At 41.3% G+C, this 21,309-nt stretch overlaps 1 protein-coding gene across 1 annotated transcript in view; it reads left to right on the top strand.

The window, feature by feature from the left end:
* Positions 1 to 21,309, top strand: part of TNFRSF21 (TNF receptor superfamily member 21) — a 72,214-nt gene that overhangs the window by 18,308 nt on the left and 32,597 nt on the right. Inside the window, exons 2-3 of the mRNA XM_063097389.1 lie at positions 6,777 to 7,428; positions 8,968 to 9,462. Coding sequence (XP_062953459.1) covers positions 6,777 to 7,428; positions 8,968 to 9,462 — 1,147 coding nt within the window. The remainder of the gene's footprint in view (positions 1 to 6,776; positions 7,429 to 8,967; positions 9,463 to 21,309) is intronic.

Here is a 21,309-nt window from a genome sequence, read left to right as displayed (position 1 = left end):
GCTTTTTGTGTATTCTTTTTCTCCCTTTAGACTGGAGAATTCCAAGCAGCTGGTGTCTTGATGTTATAAATTTAATGTGATGCTATGCTCAAAATAGAATGGTCAGAAATTCTGAAGGTGTTTAGATCTGCCTGGCTTATGTATTTTGATCATCTGTTAGCATGTTTTATAGTCACTATCTCAGGAGTATCTTGGTTGCCTTATGATCTCCACAGTAACTGAGTTTCCCCTTAAAAATATTTGTTTCATGCAGCATTAAAAAAAATTCTACAGCAAACTTTCGGGCATTCTCCCTGCTTGTCCATTATGAAAAGACAAAAGATTATCACTGTCTTATGTTTGCTTGTTTTTCCATTAAAAAATTATTAACATTTGATAGGGAACAAGAATGACAAATACATTGTAACCGTAAGCTGAAAATAATTTTCTGTTTGATTGTTTGAAGGATGAGGTCCTGGTTCTGTTAAACAGAGTCATGTCCTTTGGAGGCAAAACGAACTATTTACCCTCACACTGAAGAATGCCTGACTGCTTTATCTCTTGAGTTATAGTGGTTACAGTGTGGAGGCTTTTGGGTTTTCTTACACTTGCTTTTATATGTTTGCTCATCTTCAGCAACCTCCTCCACCACCGCCCTTTGATTTGCTGCTTCTAATTAATTATGTCCACAAATCCATTCACTCTTTTAGACAACAAACACTTCTCAGGTGCACCATGAATAGGGTCCTGGAGGGCCTAGATAGCATCAGTACGTAAAATAATCCTGGTCCTTGTTCTCATAGAGTTTGTGGTCCAGAGGGGAAGACACATTAAACAGATAAATGTGTAAGTGCAAAATGATGGTAGTCACATAGGAAAAAAAGGGGATAAAGGGAGATGGTGAAACCTGTTTTCAGTTCAGGTGGAGAGAGCATGGATGGCATTCCAGAGGAAGTCCTGTCTCTGTTAAAGATTTTGCATTTCATCCTATGTCATGTGGGAAGTGACTGAGAGTTTTAAGTAGTGGATGAAAGGATCATATTTGGTGTGTGTGTTGTAGTGGGTGTCAAGAAAGGAAGCCAAGAACTCAGTACTCGCTGCTAGACTCTCAGAGGAGATCTGAGGGTTTCTATAAGTGAGCTCTGTTCTCTGTATTTCTTGACATGTTTTTTGACTGCTCAGAAGTAGGTGTTGGCAGACTTTTTCTATAAAGGGCCAGATAATAAATATTCTAAGTTTATGGGCCATATGGGATGGGCTCTGTTGCAACTACCCAACTCTACCGTTGTGGTATGAAAGCAGACATAGGCAACACGTACACGAGTGGCTGGATTTCAGTAAGCCGATTGATAAGAACAAATGGCATGTGGGATTTAGTTTGCTGACCCCTGGCTTGAAGGATGCTTTGCTTATTATTTCCATGATCTTCATTATGGAGGTGGTTGAGCAAGGGAGGAAATGCAATCTGTGTGGTTGTCCCCAGCCTTGAGTTGCTTATAATCATTGTGGGAAGATAAGTATATATACTTATGAGGTCATCAGCAAACATTACAAGACAATATGTAATTAGGCACCAATATGATGAATAGAAACAGGAAATGTGATGAAGAGTTCACTCATCTGCTTGGAATCTGGGTGTCTGGGAGTAGTTTTAAGGTTCACAGAGAAGGTGGAACTTGACATAAATAATCACATTTAGAAGGTTAGAGTTGAATACAACCTAGTCCAATCTGCTAATTTTTTATGTGAGCAAAACAAGGTCCAGCCAATGATAAGACGGAGCCTGGACAAAAACTTAAGGCTTCTGTTCTCTAAATCTCTGCCCAAATATTATTTCTACTCCAGGTCTGGTCCACCCATGGGCTGAAAATACATATACTGTACAGTAGATTCACATTAGGAGAGGATGGAGTGAGAGGTTCCAAGTTATGTGTTGTATTGAGACTTCTTTTGTCCTGGAAGAAAGTGGTTCTCAAAGGACCAAGAGCAACCTGGTATATTTGTCATTTGGAATGGGAAGGAAAGAAAAAAGAAACTGGGATGGGAAGGGAAGGGGAGGGGATTATGGGAAACAAAAAATGCATACACTGACAGGTAGACAAGGAGGCCATCTACATGTCCTCAGTAGATAGACATGGAGAAAATTAAGGCATATCTATACTGCTGAAGAGAACCTGACTGTTAGAGAGAATGAAGTCAACTATATGTTCTATTATGGAAAGATGTTGATGTTACAGAATTGGAAGATGAGCAAGAGCAAATCACAGAACAGTATGTATGGCTTGCCCCCTTCAGATACGGTAAAATGAAAAAACCAAGAGCAATGGAAACAGCCAACTTGAAGTATGTATGTATGTATTATGTGTAAATGCTCAGAAAAGGGTCTGGAAAGATGTGCACCAAAACTAACAGTCAGTCTCTGGGGATGAGTGGATCTGAGCAGAGGCAAACATTTTACTCTATTTTTCCTAATTGTTAGAATTATCACAAGAATGTTTATTTTTGTTATAAAAATACTAATTAATAAAGAACAGTATTAAAACAATTAAAGTGCCAGGCTGGGTAAGAGGTGGAGGGAGTGGTTCTGACAGTGGGATTGGCCTGTCTCCAAAATGTGTCTCAGAATCAGAGAAGATTAGAGCCAGAGAAGTCTGGCTTAGTTCAGGGTATCTGAAGTTTGGTTGGGCATTAGAATCACTTGAAGAGCTTAAAAACAAGTCAAGCCAAAGTTAAAACAAAATAAACTATTGGTCCCATTGCAAACCCACAGTGATCTCAGGTAATGGGACTGGGGATGTGAATTTTTAAAAAAGCCTCCCAGGTAATTTTGATGCTGCACTTAAGGTCTGAGGCCTTGGTGTTGGTGAATCTCTGATCTAGTTATCTACCTCTGTACAAATGGGAGAATTAAGGATCTTGATGGGGTAGGACCCAGCTTCAGGTTTGCTGACTCCCACTTGCTTGCACTTTCCAGTGACTGTGCCTCTGGAGAACTCAGGAGCTTTCCCTAGCATTAGCTTTAGGTCTCATCTGAATTTGTTTTTATTTAACACAGGGACCATCCTTAAATACTGTTTTTGATCCCCCTCATCCCCACCACCCATTGCTTCACCTCCAGAACCATCTTTGGGAATGATTTTCAGATTTTCATTTTCTTAGAAACCAGGGGGTTGCCACCAGGCTAGTGAGAAAAGTTTTATTTTTAGATCATGAATCTTTGGTTGGCTAAAGGCCTTAGGAGAGTAACTCTTCTCAGATGCCATCTGTGTCTTTGTAAAGAGAAAGGGATGCTGCCACCCCTTCCTCTCAGCTGGGTTTCAGTAAGGAAAAAGCACGCAGGGAGCAGTTCCTCCACCTTTATAACATAGATGGGATTAGCAACAACTTTACAATTGGAAAAGATCTTAGAGGTCCCTCTAGCTCAGTCATTTTCAGACTTGTTTTAGGAATAAATCCTCCTTCAGATGAATTTTTACTTGCAAACCCCATTAGCAGATTGGTGAAGTGGAGCTGCTCTGACTGAGGCAGGGATGGAGCTTACCTCCACTCCTCCCTGGCCTGCAGGGAGTCCTGAGAGATGGGTTCTGTCCGGTGCTCTCTTGAGTACTATTTGAAAACTACTGATTTCTTCCTCTTTCCCTTCCATAGGTGATTATTCAGCAAATCCAGCTGATCGAAACCCTCAAATCTGTTGCCTTCTATCCCTTTCCAGGGCCACCACCCTAGTTCAAGTCACCACCAACTTGTACCGTGGCTTTCACCTTCTAAGGGGATTTTTCATCTACTCTCCCCCAACAACCCTTTCACTTTTTACTCTAGCCTGATAACTTTTTTATTCACACATGTGGTTATATGCCTCTCCCACTCCCTCCCCCAGTATAAACACATGATGACTTCTCATTGCATTTTGGATTAAGATCACAATGCGGAACCTCTCCAGATTTAATTGTGGCCACTCTGTTGCATCTTGAGGTAGAGCCAGATGCTTTTTAGTTCTTGAGCTGAGGTTCCTTCTGCTTCAGACTTCTGCTCTGGGGTTCCCTCTGCCTGATGTCCTCCTACTCCTCCCTGCCTGGAGTTAACTTCTGCTTCTCCATCCTAAAGAGCTACTCCAAAACCTCTCTCTAACTTCCCTGAGCTAGGAAGCATCTGCTAACCCCCCTCTCACAAGCCTCTGTATTTCTCCTTCTCAGCAGTAATCTCAATTCTAATTGAGTAATTACTGGTGTAGTCGTTTCTGTCTGTCAACTTCATAAGGGCAGGAATAGAGTTTTCCAGATTCTGTCCTCAGCCCATAGCACGGTGCCTTGCTCACATGGCATTATATCACAAGACATTATATGTCTCCAATAAACATCTATCTAGTGAATTCATAGTGTCTGGTTTTTGCACAAATCTCATTTCTAGTGTTCAGCCCAGGCAAGCCTGTGTATGCATTCATTGTTTGTTGGCTTTGTTTGCAGGAGCAGGAATTGCCTACTCTAGTATGAGTAAATTTAAATGTTCATTTTTAGAAGCACATTGTCTAAAGTGGGTTACCCGATATGATATAGATTAAACAGCCCTGAACTTTGCTTTAATTAGAAACTTGATCTGTTTTACTAAATCAACAATGAACTGAAAAAACCCACTTAAAGCATGGAAAGACGGGGGTGCAGTGGGGTATGGATATGAGTTTTGTATATTACTAGGGAGACCTCTGGTAATTCAGTAATCAGAGGACTGATGCAGAACTATCACCCCCTAACTTAGATTTAGAAGTGCGTGTCCTGGGGAGATATATGAAGCTGTAAGAAGCCTAGCCCCAGCCCCACTCCTCAATGCACACACAGGCTATTACTCGTGACCCCCTGTTCTTGTTCAGCAGAGCACCCTTCGTTGTGTGCATGGCTGACTGCCCAGACTCCCGCACCAGTAGGGAGGCAGACCCAGAACACACAACACATCAGAGTAATGTTCCTTCTGATCACGCTCCCTGGCAAGATGTCGGGTTTGGTTCTCTGTTTTCATTTAATTCAAATGTAATAACCTGCCATCTAGTTTACTTATAGATCTTTCAAACTTCCAGAACACTGCAGCTATCTGAAACTGCTTTTGCATGTAGACACTAGATAATAAAGAACTCTGGGAAGGAAGTACAGAGCAGAGCCACTTTTGCAACCTCTTTGTTGGGTCTTTAGTGTTGGGGAGACCGGCTCTAATCTTATCCTCATTGGACTGACCAAATGGGACTTGGGACAGTTCCCTCTATCTAATGCAACTGCTGTGCTCAGAAGTGGCTGGGACTGATTTTGCAAATAGAAGGAGTGAAAAAGAAAAGGTAAATCCAGAAGTGAAAGGGGAAGACATTAACAGAATTTATCATCATCAAGAAGGAGATTCTTTTTCTTCAGGCTCCAAAATGTAGTTAAGCTTCTTAACAAGAAAATCAACTACTGTCCCTTTTTTTTCCCCCTTTGGTCTCTGATTAAAGAAAAAATGAATGTATTCTCATAAGCTGAAAATTAGTTTTCAGTATTGTCATTTAACTGGAGACAGCTCTGGGATAGGATAAGCAACTTCAAGGGAGATACTTTTGGTTCAAATAGTTAAATTTTGGCGTGAGGTATTGAATCTTGGGTTAAGTTTCAAGGTGCTAAGAAGACAGGAACACTGATCACTTTGAAAAGAAATCTTGCTTTTTTCGTTTAGTTACTGGTATAGCAGCAAATTTAGAAGGAATTTGTCCTGTCATATAGTTTGAAGCAGCCATTATTTCTTTGACACATAAACTTTCTCCATTTTATAGAGGACAGTGAAAACAGTTGGAACCTCTGAGTCTTCAGTAATGCAGAAAAGCTTTCTTTTAATATTCTTACTGCCCTACCCCCTTCTCAGAAGGACCTCAGTATTTAGTACCAGAAATATAATTTCCTTTCCCCCAAGTTTTATTTTGAAAGCTAGTGTGAAATCCTGTTTAGCTGGGTGAAGTTTCTGTTCTGTCTGTCAATGAAATCTAGGTGTCTGCTGAGTCTCCTTTGCCAGGCACAGCTTTGTGCCTAGGCTCCTAGGTGGCTGCAGGGCTATGCTCTGGGAGCTATGGCCTGCAGAGGCTGAACAAACAGGGTGTGACTCTAAAAGCATCAACTCTGTTGTTTAAAGCACATTGCCAAGAATGCCAAGGGCCTGCCTCTGTTTTGCCAAAAAAAAAAAAAAAAGTTTGAAAAAGTTTAGCTTCACATAAATGAAACCTGAAAAAATCATGCCACGTCTATGGGTTAATCCCAAGCAGGCAATCTGAGGCAATCTGGTGCTATGGCAGTGGCAGCTTGAATATATGCCTTCCTGGTCCTCAGTTATTTTGTCCTTGTATCAAGAAATTGCAGCTTAACATTTGGGATGGAGAAAGGGAGATGACTGTTCAGCAAGTTAGTTTCTTCTTGCATTAGGACTTTGACTTCTATATAGCATTTTTAATACTAGCCACAAAGTGCTTTCACATACATTTTAAAAATCAATTTGAGAGGTATTGTCAGATTTATTTTACAGATGGAAAAAAGGGAAGCTGAGGCAAAGGTCAGGCAACTAAACCAAAGCTTCCCAGCTAGTAGGTCAGGCGCTAAGGTGGAATCCAAGTCTTTGTTTCTCTCTTTCTACTGTGTTGCAGCGGTGGTCAGAAGGATACAATACTGGTCCGATCTTTATCAGGCATGATGATGGCGGTATTGGGATTGATAGTCCTTTCTTCTCCTCTGTTGTTTCTATGTAACACCTTCTTGGTTTTTGTTCTTTCCCCCCTCCTCTTTTATTTCTTTCAGCTTGGATTCCTTAGCACCACCACGGCTCAGCCAGAACAGAAGGCCCTGGGTCTCATTGGCACATACCGCCATGTTGACCGTGCCACCGGCCAGGTGCTAACCTGTGACAAGTGTCCAGCAGGAACCTATGTCTCTGAGCATTGTACCAACACAAGCCTGCGTGTCTGCAGCAGTTGCCCTGCGGGGACCTTTACCAGGCATGAGAATGGCATAGAGAAATGTCATGACTGTAGTCAGCCGTGCCCACGGCCAATGGTTGAGAAATTACCTTGTGCTGCCTTGACTGACCGAGAATGCACTTGCCCAGCCGGCATGTTCCAGTTTAATGCTACCTGCGCCCCCCATACGGTGTGTCCTGTGGGTTGGGGTGTGCGGAAGAAAGGGACAGAGACCGAGGATGTGCGGTGTAAGCAGTGTGCTCGGGGTACCTTCTCTGATGTGCCTTCTAGTGTGCTGAAATGCAAAGCATACACAGACTGTCTGAGTCAGAACCTGGTGGTGATCAAGCCAGGGACCAAGGAGGCAGACAACGTCTGTGGCACACTCCTGTCCTTCTCCAGCACGACCCCACCTTCCCCTGGCACAGCCATCTTTTCACATCCTGAGCACATGGAATCCTATGAAGTCCCTTCCTCCACTTATGTTCCCAAAGGTAACTTAACCTCCTGAATTATATTATTTGAGGAGGGCTTTGAGCCCAGTGGAGGGATCAAGAGTGGGCTGGTACTGAAGATGTTTTCCCTATTTTGTGTATTCCAAAGTCACCCCTTAGAGAAGGGGCCTGCATTTTGTGTCTGTTTAAATCTGGCTTCTTTGGACCTATTAGAAACATTTAGACTCAGAAGCTTTTTTTATTAGGAGACATAAAATATCTAAAAACTAGGTCACATCAAGCTAGAAAATAAACTGACAGAAACAAGGGCAGCGTGTGACCTTATGTAAGTCACTTAACCTTTTCAGATCTCAGTTTCAAACTTGTCAAATAAATGAGTAATTTAGATGCTTAAATTTCCTTCCAGATTAAAAGTTTTCTAACATGGAGTCAATCCTGGGCAGACATAGCCAGAAGGAAACAAAGAGGGAGGAGAGAAAATACCAATATATCTAGAAGGGAGGGATGAATGTTGAATCCAAGGTGGGACAAAGAATGGGAAGCAAAGTTAGAAGCTTCAGGAAGCAAGCAAATTTACATCAGATTGAAGATAACTAGCCTTCACATCTGGAAAATAATGACTTATTTTTTTCCCTTGATTTTAACTTCATGCCCTTCATCAAGCATCCCAGTTTTTCTCAGAATTCCATTTGAGCCTCAGGCAGACTATAAAATTTAGCTTTTATTTTCAAATACTTTTTGATTGAATTTAGTTTTCGTGAAATGATAACCAGGCTTGAGTTGTGCCTCCGAGCATATTCTCAGGTGTGACTTCACTTGACTTTCAGGATGACCCTTCTTATAATTGCCATTTTGAAATTAAGAAACAGGCTCCAAAAGCTCAAATGGCCAGATTTTCTCAGGGCCTGATACAGGCCAGGTCCTGTCTCTTGGGACTTAAAATTCCCATCTCTCACACTCCTTAATGAAGAGTACTTGTGGAAGCTTCTCTGAAAGAAGTCCACTGAGCTGTCAGCCCAAATCTTGTTTAATCTGTTAGCAGGTGCTAAGAAAGTCCTGCCTTATTTTATTCACTGACTTGTCCCACCAAACTGTTCACTAGTCAAAGCTGGATTTGCATTTGAGATTTTTCCTTTATCTTATTTCTATTCTCAGTTTTACCATTGCATCGTGAAATAGTCAAAAGGTGAGAGAGGAGAATGAACAAAAGAATTAAATTTGAATTAGTTCTCTAAATAATCAAAACAATTGAGTCAACTAGAGCTCTGAACTTACAATGTGTCCACTCAGTGTAGGAAGTACAGGAGAATCTGCTGAGAAGCTCAGATGTTGAACCCTGCAGATGTCCTTGGTTTTGGTGCAAGAAAGTGGTTTAGTCATTCAGTTCAGTTTTTACCTTCTGCATAAAGGTGCTGTCAGGGCCTTTATGAAAATATGCAATATAATTTATTCTTAAGCTCCAAAGTTCATCTCTTCTCTTATTATCCAGCCTAGTTTGGAGATAACCAGGGAGAGGACGGAATATATAGACCCCCAAATATGGAATAGCTCTTCCCCCCTCCTTACTCTTTTTTCTAGGCATGAACTCAACAGAATCCAACTCTTCTGCCTCTGTTAGACCAAAGGTACCAAGTGGCATCCAGAAAGGGACAGCCTCTGACAACACAAGCTCAGTAAGGGGGGAGGAAGATGTGAACAAGACCCTCCCAAACCTTCAGGTTGTCAACCACCAGCAAGGCTCCCACCACAGACACATCCTGAAGCTGCTGCCATCCATGGAGGCCACTGGGGGTGAGAAGTCCAGCACGCCCATCAAGGGCCCCAAGAGGGGCCATCCCAGACAGAACCTACACAAGCATTTTGACATCAATGAGCACTTGCCTTGGATGATTGTGCTTTTCCTGCTGCTGGTACTTGTGGTGATAGTTGTGTGCAGTATCCGGAAAAGCTCGAGGACTCTGAAAAAGGGGCCTCGACAGGATCCCAGTGCCATTGTGGAAAAGGCAGGGCTGAAGAAGTCCACAACTCCAACCCAGAACCGGGAGAAGTGGATCTACTACTGCAATGGTCATGGTGAGCCTTCTGTCTTTTCCCCTTGCTTGCAGATCTCCCCGCTTCTTTTTCCCTAGTCCCTGTTTTCTGAAGGAATGCAAGTTTGTGGAATCTCTTTTGTAGACCAAGTGCTACTTGATCTAGTCGTGTTATGAAAAATGAGATTGACCATCTCATTAGAAGCAGTGCATTCAAAGAAAATAACCTCTCCTCCCCTTCCCCCCGGTACCTTTAAAACAGGAGAATGTTGCAGCATCGGAGAAATGAGAGTGACCCTGAGGGACTTGTTTGACCTTGTCATTTAACAAATGAGAAAACTGAGTTCAGGGAGGTTTGGCTGCATTGACCCAAACAAGAAGCCAGTTGTTTATTCAGGACAAACAGGACTAGACTCCTCGTCTCCTGAATGTTGGAGCCCTGGCTTTTTCTACATGACTGGGCTGCTAAGAAAATGGAGGGGAAAACCCAACTTGTCTGTTTGCCTTTTTGAATCTGAACCTTGTTTTTAGATTATTATCACTTTGTTCACATATATACACTTTGCCCACTTAAATTTTTAAGATCCCGTTTCTATCAGGAGGATAGTAAGGTATTTCGATTACAGACAACCAAAGCATAATATGTTGGTCATAATATGAGGCTGAGTCCTATTCTAGGGGTCTTCAAAAAGTTATGGAAGATTCATATTATCTTTTAATTCCATTTTCCCACAAACTTTTTGAAGTACCCTTGTATGTCTTAACTAACAGTCAGCATGTGTTGATAAAAGCTGGAATATTTTGGTCTTTCCTCTTCTGAGGGCAAAAAGTAGCTTACAGAACTTATCCTAGAGTTAAGTTTGATCTGAAGACTGTAGTTTTCAGACCGTGGCACTAACTTCCCTTTATTTAATTAAGTCCTAAATAAAATTTCAGCCTAGTTTTGACCATCTCATTCAGGTACTCTTTTCTCCTTAAAGATAAAGATGTATGCCTACTTCTCGAAAAAGCAATTAGGCCTTTTGTATTGAGTCTTAAAAGTGTTTATACCATTTGGCCAATCAATTCTATTTTTGTGAATCTGTCATAAAGGTATAAATCAGAAATACTGAAAAAAAGATTCAAGCATAAAGATTTTAAACTTTTAACTCAGCATTACATATAATAAAAAATTAGAAATAACCAAAGGTCCAATTTTAGGGAATAACTAAGTAAATTATGGCCTAACCATGTAATGGAATATTATAATGACATTGAAGATTTTATGAAGTCTTTGTTTTACCCATGACATAGGAAAATGTCTATATTAGGTTAAAAAAAAAAAAAGCTATATAATTTATAAAATATAGTCTCAGTTCTCTTAAAACTTTAGAATAAAGATTGAAAAGAAATATGCCAAAATGATTTTTTTCCAGTGTGGTGGAATTTATGTGAGTTTTTTCCTTCTTTATTAGTTTTCTGTACTTTCCCCAAGTTTTCTATAATAAGCACATGCTACTTTTATAATTGAAAATTTAGGGAAAGTTTAAAAAAAAAAAAATTCATTTTGCTTCCCCTTGCCAACATGCGTGCATGGTCAAAAGCCAAGTGCAAATCGGACTGGAGCTGAACATCCTACTTGGGAAAGAGCTTGCAGAGGCTTGAATAAGACAACTCTTTACTGGAAAGCTTCAATTTCCCCATCTTTTTAATTTAAAAAAAAACAACAAACTTTTTACTTGCACATAATTCCAAACTTATGGAAAAGTTACAAGAGTACAAAGAATATCTATTTACCTATGCCCAGATTGACCTATTGCTAACATTTTCCTCTTTTGCTTTGTCATTTGCTTTATGTAAAAATATAGATTTTTATATTATAAAATATGTATTATAGGATGGTTTGAATGTATGTATAATATAGTGTATTATGTGTATATATACACATACATACATACACAAAATAATTTTTCTGAATCATTTCATTGTCCTTTATCCCTTGATACTTCGGTGTGTATTTCAATAAGAGTAAGGATACTTTCTTGCAGAAACATAGTACAGTTTTCAACCTCGATAAATTTAACATAGTTACAATACTTTGCCATTCATATTCCTGTCGTATATTGAACCAGTAAGGCCCTTGATAGAGAGCACACTTTTTCCTTCTAGTATAAGATCCCATCTAGGATCAGATGTTGCATTAAATTGCCCTGTAAGTGGCTAGTCAGAACACTTGTTCTGCTGCAGACTTGCCTAATTAGTAGAAAACAATGTGCACATCATGCTAGATTATGTAAATATTTGGAACTGTCCTCTCATTACTTACTTTATTAAAGACACAACTCCATTCCTTTAGTAGTTGCATTTATAGATTACATTATGGTCAGCTACATTTCTAAACTCTTGTGCAGTGTAATTTTCAAAATTCTTGAGAACGTAACAAGTTGTTAGAAGTAAAAACTGGTCCTGCAGCAGAAAGCTCTTTAATACAATGACCTCAGCCGTTCTTTGGCCATGGTGAACTTGTAAACTGCTATGCCTGTGTTCTTAAAATAATATTCGATTTTGTAAAAAAAGAATGGAAGCAACAAGTCAAAAAGCTGATCGTACCCTTTTGTGAAAGCAGCACTTCAGCAATATATGTTTTTCAGACTAAATCGCAGTAGTCTCTTCCAGGTGTAACTATCTCTTCCAATAGTTTAGCCTAATCCCCCAGGTTTCTTGCATTGGGATGTTTATATTTAAGGTGTTTTTCTAAGGAAGGTCTTTTCTTTCCAAAGTGCTAGTCTCAAAAGTACAACCAGGTAAAATCCTATTACAAAGAGAGGTTCTGTTTAATAAAAAGCCATTTCAGGTGCTCAGAGAGGCCTCTAGAAACAATGCCTCATTGATCTGATTGCAATGAGTTCTGGCCAGCAGATAATCCTCTATAATAAGATCTTTTCTTGAATCTTGTGCACTTCACACTGAACAAGGATGAGAGAGGGGATGAAATCGCTTAGCCCTGGGTTTTCTACCAGAGGTCTAATGGGATGCCCACCTTAAGCAGATCATGCTGTGCTCCTGAAAGCCATGTAGACCCTCAGCGCTGAAGCTAGGCTGCTAGTTCCATTCATCCCTCTCTGTCTACTATGGACGTACAATTTTTAAAGTTAACCCCACAAAACTGCAGTCCTACTTTCATGGAGTCCTAGTGTCAGAAACACAAGATGAGGCCTTATATGGTTAGAAGGGTGGAAGGATGAGGGTGCTGTGGTATTTTGTTGGCTTCCTTCCTTTCTGAAGTCAGAGCAATTTTATGGTTGGTAGATTGGGAATGGACTGTGGTTTCTTGCCATATGTCTATTTCAGCAACAGGAATTGGAAGTCCTTTCAGAATTTTTATGTACAAAAATCTATTTAAGAATTTATTACCTGGTCAGAAGTGTCATCGAGATGTAATTATTAATGCTTAATTTGTCATTTTTTGGAAATTTATTTCTTTTTGTGGTAAAATCCCAACATAATGGAGCATATGTGTGTGGGGGGGGGGGAGGTTCAAAAAGTTCAATTTAATTTAAAGTTAAGATTAATGTGAGTTCACATTAATTGGGAGGTTACATGGAAAACAATACTTTTCATTTGATCTGCTTTGTCACAAAAAGCAGATCAAATGAAAAATAACAGTTTTGTGTAAAAAGGCAGTTTCACACAAAAGTAAAGATGGTAAAACTTAGTTCCTACACAACTGGCCATACCTTGCCCTGAGAAAGTCTCAAATGATCTCAAAACAGTTACTTTGTCCACTTCCTTTTAACTATGGAAGATACAAAACTGAGGTCTAGTCCCAACTGAGAACAGGGTGGCCAAGAACAGGGACCGACAGCTGTTCTCGTTGCTGTTTCTAATTTGTGCCATCTCGTCACTATTTACCTTTTCTTTCTGTCTCTCCTCCTCTCCCTTCCCTACTTCTCTCTTACCCCTTCCCTCGCTTATTCTTCCTTCCCTTTTAACTATTTGCAAAAAGTATGAAGCCGGGTTCCCAGTAAGCTGTCACCCCAGACATTTTGAGGGGAACTTTGAAAAGCAGGTGAGGAGTGGAAATTGCCCTGAAAGTTCTTTGTGATCTGCAAAGTGATAGAGCCAAAAATCGGCAGTTTCTGTCTTTGATCACATCTCCTTTTTCTTTCAAACTTCAGGTTGTGAAGAAAAATGAGAAAAAAAACAGGTGAGAGACAAAGGAATTGGGTTTCTCTAGTTTAAACTGCACTTAGTTCCTGATTAGCACATTCTTCAGTGCTCTGCTTTAGGGAGATACAGTAGTCCCCCCTTATCGCGGTTTCAGTTACCCACGGTCAGCCTCCTTCGGAAAACATGAAAAGGAAAATTTCAGAAATAGACAGCCCTGAGTTTTAAATCGCCTGCCCTTCTTAGCAGCGTGGTGAGATCTTGCGCCACCTCTGTTTCCCCCTGGGATGTGACTCATCCCTTTGTTGGGCAGGTCCAGGCTGTATGCACCACACCCCCTCATCACTTAGTAGGCCCCTTGGTTATCAGCCGGTTGGTCACTTAGTAGCCAGTTAGTCACTTAGTAGCCGTCTGGGTAATCAGGTTGGCTGCTGTGGTACAGTGGTGCTTGTGTTGAAGTCATCCTTATTTGACTTAATAATGGCCCCAAAGCACAAAAGCCGTGATGCTGGCAATCTGGAAATGCCGAAGAGAAGCCATACGTACAGTGCTTCCTTAAGTGAAAAGGTGAAAGTTCTTGATTTGAGGAAAGAAATAAATTGGATGCTGAGGTTGCTAAGATGTAGGAACGAATCTTCTATCTGCGGAGTTGTGAAATAGGAAGAAGAAACTTGTGTTAGTTTTGATGTCGCACATCAAACTGCAAAAGTTGGGGCCACAGTGCGTGACACGTGCCTAGATTAGGATGGAAAAGGCATCTTAACTAAATGTGTTCCGATTGATGGCATTCGGGTTCAGTACTACCTGCTGTGTCAGGCATCCACGGGGGTCTTGGAATGTATCCCCTGTGGATAAGGGGGGACTACTGCTGTGAGTATTTGACAGGGACAGTGATCCCTCCCCATGTTGTTACTTAAGGCGCATGATATATATATATATATATATATTTTTTTTTGTCTTTTTCGTGACCAGCACTCAGCCAGTGAGCGCACTGGTCATTCCTATATGGGATCCGAACCCGCGGCGGGAGAGTCGCCGCGCTCCCAGCGCAGCACTCTACCAAGTGCGCCACGGGCTCGGCCCAAGGTGCATGATATATAAAGACAACCTCTCCTCTAAACTGACTGCAACAGGGATTGTGAAAGCTCCTGGAGCACTCTTTCTCAAGCACACTGTTTTGTACCCACAGCAGAAAAAGGCAAAGTTCTCATTCTGTAGAACTAGATTCTAAGATACTATTTCTTAATTCCTTAAGCTCTTAACATCTGTCACTGTTTAACTGTTTGAAGCTATGTGGTTTGTCTCCCCACGTAGCTTATATGTTCTTAAAGAGCAGACTCTGCGTCTTACTGTGTGTTCTCTATGCCTGGCCTTTAGCACTGGGCTCAAGGAGGGGTGGTCTGGAGCTGAGCTGGCCCATATGGTAGCCACCAGCCATGTAAGTTATTTTACTTAAAACTAAAATCAAACATTCAGTTCTTCAGTTGCACCAGCTACATGTTAGGTGCTTCAATAGCCACACATGGCTAGTAGTTACCATGTTGGACAGGACAGATAGAGAACATTTCCATTGTCATAGAAAGTTCTATGGATAGCACTGGTCTAGAGCACCCATGAACTAATTAATCTACTTATCTTTTTCAACGTTGGTTTGTTCTAAAGTCATTGAACTGTTGGATTTTTTCTCTGTTCACTTACAATGATGTTGGTATTAGAGATTTAAACATAAGGATCTTAAGTTGGGTTTTACACTACATTTCGACAGATGCCAAGAAGAATTATTTTTTCAGAGTTAAAGGAGGCTTTCATGACAAATGCTTTAAAATATGCAAAAACTGATAGGAAGAGATTGTTGATATTCATCATCTGATTTGCTTATTTCAAAGTGGAACACTTTGGCCCATGGGCAATGGAGAACCAGGTGATGTGAAGAGAGAGAATCTGGCTAATTCAAAGGCCAAGGCACCTTCATAAATGCTTTGGCACTTGTGTTTTACTGGTATGAAAATGGATTAGCTTTGTGGGTGGTCTTAAGCAGAGAAGGAAGAGAAGCTTGTGGGAGTCGTGTGGTTCGGTCAGAGGTGGGAGTGAGAGAGGCGACAGAAGTAAGGATTTTTGGAAGAAAGCAGCATCCTAGATTAGAAATTACATCAGTCAACCTGGGTTCTAAAATTTTAGATTTGCCATTCCCTAGTCATGTACTTTTGATGAAGACCTTTTACTTCTTGGGGCCTCTGTTTATAAGGTTAGAAAATTAGAAAAAGGCATTATAATATGCAGTTAAGAGCCTATCTGAAGTCTGGTTCCAGTTTACTTACTGGCTGTGTGATCCAGGGCAAGCTATTTAACCCCTCTGTGCTTTACCTTCCTCCTGTATAGTAAGGGATAATAATAGTACATAGGCTATCATGAGGGTTACATAAGTGAATGTGTACCCAGTGCTTAGCACATTGCTGGCCACGTGGTCGCTGGCCCATAAGTACCAGCAATGAGGAGGGTGAGGATGATGGAGGTGATGGAGAGGATCGTCACCATCATCCCCTCTGCTGTCATCATCACCTTTGTTCTCTGCTCATCTCCTGGTTTGTTTCCTGATTCACTCACAGAAATAATGACCATGAACAAAACAGAAACATACTCCCTTAAAATACGTGCAGCTGTACTTAGGTGGTATCCACATTGCCATGTTAAAAGAGCTTATTAGAAAGATGGCTTTCCCTCCATACCAGACATGATTGTTAGCTTAACTAATTTACTGTTGTAGTCAGTACCCTCTCAAGTGGGCAGAGAGCCTTTTAGCTAATCAGAGGAGACAGTCTCTTTACTGGCTTTAAGCTTGGATGTGAATCCAATCCCCTCCATTGTAATATTTTCTGTAAATTATCTATACCAGGGTCAGCATGCTAGGAGATAGTTTAGGCTTCAGTGGTTATACAGTCTATGTTGCAACACTCAGCTCTGCTTTTATAGTATGAAAACAGCCAAAGACAACATGTAAATGATGGGCATGGCTGTGTTCTGACAAAATATATTTGCAAGAACAGGTGGCTTGTCCTGTGAGTCATAGTTTGCCAGCATCTGATCCATACCATAGATTTGTCATCTCTTAGCAGCTTCTCTCTCACCTCCTGGTGGCTTGCACAGGTAGATAAGCAGTCTTGTTCTTCTTGGAGCCTTTCTTGAACTCCAACAGTTAGGGCTCAACTTTCCCTTCAGTAGTAACTGTTTCCCAGTCTGCTGAAGGGATAAATAACTAAGCCTGACCATCAGACATGTGGGAGCTTGGAAAACCTGGCAGTTATCATTTATTATCCCTTAAGAATGATTCTATACTTTCTCCATCTCCTTCTTATACCCGCTTTTACCAGGAGAGCTCAATCTTACATGTGGGTCCACCTCGCAAGCATCCCTGCCATGTACTTGTATCAACTTACCTGTTTGCCAAACTGCAGCCATGGAGTACAAGAGTGTGACTTGAGTTCCGTTCTCTCCTCTTACCTTTCATCTGTTTGCCCAGGGAACTGATGTATGTTGAGTGGAGAGCAGGACCAAGAGGAATAGTAGATAGCTTTAGACCTCCTGCTTTCTTTATAATAGAGAAATGAAGAGGACTAATTGAGTCACATCAAATATCATAGCTCAGTACCCACATAGTGCTGCTTGAGAACAGCTGGGAGGAAGGAAGGAATGCAGGATGTGCACACTAGAAAAAGCACATCTAAGTGCACTTCTACAAGGTGGTTGAGTGGAGACATCGGCTCTTTCCACAAAGGTTGGATTGAGGTACTGAAGAGCAGCTGTGGGCAGCAGAAGTCACATTGAGCTGGAGAGTTGAGGTTCATATCTGTTCTGCTACTAAAAGGATGATCCTGAGCAAGGCACTTTGTCTCTTTGCATATCAGCTTTCTTTGTAAAATGAGGAGATTTGAACCCATTGCAGAAGGGCAGCCAGATTTTGATCAATATGACAATTTATTTTTGCCTTAACTGAGTATGTCTACTGTCATGCTGATGTCTGTCAGGGGAAACACTGTCCTGATGGGTCCTGCAATGTGCTGTAGAGTGGAGAACAGGGTGCTGCTAGTCAGAGGGAAGAGGCCAGGCTTAATTCCAACCTGATGCCAGAGAAGGACTGTGTGCCCACTGCAATATAAATGAACTTTCCCTCAAGTTTATAATAGAGTGAGGGCAGGGTAGTAATAATTTCTACTTAAATCAGGACACATGGTTGGGAAGGACCAAGAGAACGTGCAGTAACTCTGCATGCTTTTATAGGGAGAACATTAGACATTTTTGTACTGTGGTAGAGGCTGAGCAGTTATTAAAGAACTAATGTATTGAGTCTTTCAGTCTCTTCAAGATGTCACCAAAAAATTGTATTTTAACACGTGCCGTGATTGCAGAGAAATTGAATTCTGTCCAAGGGTCTCATCCATCTCTGAATATTTATGCTAAGGGAGACTTTGGTCTCCTCATAGGGGCCAAGGAGCCCCAGCCACAAACAGAACTCCTGAGAACCACTTTGCATTGGTCACAAGGTGGACATACCTAGTAAATGCTTTACTTGCTTTGGAAAAATTGCTTAACTCTGATACTGGCTGAGGAAATGTCAGCAGCTCATAGCCACCTGCAAAGAGCTGCCAGCTTCTGGGAAACATGTGTCCTGGCAGTAAACCCCTCCTAGTCTAGCTAAGTATTAATAAATAGGTTTAGGCTTTGGCTATACCAAAACCCTTTTTAACTTTAATATATTCTTATCGTGGCTCATTAGTGTGAACATTACTCTCCCCAGTAAAGGCGTTTTTAAATTATGTTTTTACCACAGATCAATGCATCTTTGTAACTCATTGGGACTATGTGCTTAAATTGTACAAGGTAATCTAAAAGTGATCCTTGGGGATGGGAAAACTGCCACTCATGTAGAGGTGGAAGGCTGGGTTATAGAAATAATTCATTTCACTTCCAGAAAGGTGATGTCCAAGTCTGGTTTTGCCTGCAGGTGACCAAGTGCCCTGCTGGGAAGAAGAGGACTCTCTTGGGGCCCAGGCAAAGCTCTTATCCACAGGGTGTATCTTTAGCCATCACAACCACAAATTTCTTAGGGAAAAATGCTGTGAGAGATATTAGATTACAGAAGGATTATTCTCAGTCTTAGTTACATATTTCTCCTTTGTTCTGCTTTTTGCTGTGTTATCTCTTGTTTGAGAGTTATTTTTATCCATATGTTGAATTATTTTCTTATAAAGGAACTAAACAGTCTTCCTGATTCTGAATTAGGCAATCTTGGGCTAAAGCAGGGTAGTAATAAATGAAGTAAACATTTCCTGTGTATGCATTGTGCCGTCCCACTCTGAAATGATTGGGGAAGTTTGGGATAAGTCTGTAACCAGGTTCACCTTTAAGGAATCCCTTTAGGCAAAAGAAAGACTAGGAAATTAAAAAAAAAACAACAAAAAAAACCTCATTATTAAACTGCTTTAATTGTGATGATTTCATTGAATTACATGTATTTGAACACCAGTTCAAGGTACTAACCTTTAGTAACATAAAGAATGTTTATTTTTGTTTTATTTTTGGAAAACTTACAAATTGGAGAGAATGGAGATCATGGGAAATTGTGTGTTTGTATAAGTCGTAGTTAGAAGAGTCTCATTTAGTCCAATCATCTCATTTTACAGAAGATGAAACTGGGGCCTAGAGAAGAAGGGTGACTTGCCCAAGGGTTAGAGCCAAGGCCTGGGTCTCCTGTTTCCACTCTTTATATCTTACATGTTGCCTTTTTGGTCCTGGTCAAAGGACTGCAGGGTTCTACTCAGTATAGAGGATGCTGTGGTTTAAAAACAATTTCTCACGTGTCTTGAATGAGAAAATGGAGAGGGTAATTTGCCTGTGAGGATGCTGGAGGTGAGGCTGGGGGAAATGAAAGAGAAATTGCAGAGAAATTGAATTCTGGTGAGGGCAGGGTAGTAATTTCCTCATCTACCTCACGCCCCCTTTTTCAGGGGCGTGAGGTAGATGAGGAAGAGGGGGATGGATGGAAGAGCGTCTCAGAGATGAACATCCTCTGACCCATTGTCTCTCCCTGGATTACCTTGTTGAGAATGGTGATGGTCCCCGGATGACAGAGTCAAAGAGGGAGGTGGTATACGTCTACTTTTGCTAAGCGGATGATTTCAGGCTGTGGGAGATGAAAGAGCTGTGGCTGTGAGATTAATTAGGAGATCTTGGCTGCAGGTGAAAGTAACTTAAAGAAATTCTTAAACCTCTTACAACTTGCACAAAACCTTCCCACCTTTACGCTGAAGAGGCAAAGACATTCCCTTTCATTTCTCCTTCCCTTACACCCTCTTAGCCTATCCCTCAGACTCGAGCAGCTTTTTGGCTCCTCTTGACATTCTCTGACTTTAACTCAACTTTACTTGGAAATGTTCCTGTCCGGGGTAAATCTGTAAGAAAATTTCTCTAGGGGAGCCTGATTATTGATGCATTGGTTTGGGAGGAGGGAGAGAAACAGTACTTCATGTTTACTGAATGCTTATTATGTGTCAGACACTATTCTATGGGCTTTATATGTATTTTCTCACTTAATTCTCAGAACAACCTTATGATGTCAGGATCACACCCATTTTATATATTAGGAACAGAGGCGCAGAAAGATTAGGGAACTTGACTAAGGTCACACCACAAGTCAGTGGCGAGCCTGGACAGGCAATCGGACATTTGGCCTTTGATCCTGTGCTCGTAACTAGTGTGCCACACTGCTTCTCACTCTTGTCCGTTTTTCCTTTGGAGAAGCAGGGGCAGGGGTTTGGACAGAAAGTTGAAACCTTAGATCGTCCCAAATGTACCATTGCAAAATATTTCTTCTTTATTTCTATTTGTCTCCCTTTCTATGACCTAGTGGTGGGGAATAGGGGTTGGTGGGGAGATACAGTAAAAAGATTTATGTTCAAAGAAGCAAACAAGACTCAGAAAGATGGAGTTAATGACTCTTTTCTTAGTGCTGGGAGGCAGCATGGTGCAGTGAAAGATGAGGGCTGATGAGTCAGACTGAGCTGGGGTTTGAGTCTTAGCCATAACCATACATCTACGCCAAGCAAGCTACTGAACCTCTCAGTTTTCTCACCTGCAATGTGGATATAACTCCTGTCTCATGGTTGTTCATGCAGATTAAATGAGATAATATGTCACACTGATAAAGCTAGCTTGGCTTCCCTTTCTCCCCACCCCTCCCCAGGAAGCCCAGGGGATGAGCCATACTGAAGCATTCACAGACAGCTGAGGTCAGGGCAGAGGGTCCCAAGATTTACAGCCCAAGTAGAAATGCATAAATGCATGAAGGGTTAAATTTCATGAGGCACATGGGCTAGGAGAAATGGCTGCAGAGAAAACATCTGTGCTAGGAACTTTGGCTGTACAATGCCTGAAAGTCTGATTGGCCAGTACAAATCAAAGAGTGGCATGTATAGTCTGACTCTAACCCTTCTAGAGAGTGGAAGGAAGGAACTTTGGTCATACTGCCTGAGCTCATAATGAGAGGAACACCTGCTGAGGTGACAGGAGAAGCCTGGGGAGATGGGAGAAGGGACCACTCCATGCACAGGTGAGAATGCAAACCTGCTCAGTAGGAGATGTGTGGAGTGAGGCTGTGTCGACTGGGTGGGGAAAGCTGTGCAAAGGGAAGGACTCGTGGGCCTGCTTTTGCTCACTGTATGATAAAGGTCTTCCATTCAAGTATCTCTGA

Source organism: Cynocephalus volans, chromosome 5, assembly GCF_027409185.1.
Source record: "Cynocephalus volans isolate mCynVol1 chromosome 5, mCynVol1.pri, whole genome shotgun sequence".
NCBI classification, from domain to species: domain Eukaryota; kingdom Metazoa; phylum Chordata; class Mammalia; order Dermoptera; family Cynocephalidae; genus Cynocephalus; species Cynocephalus volans.
This window is presented reverse-complemented; position numbering and strand designations above follow the sequence as displayed.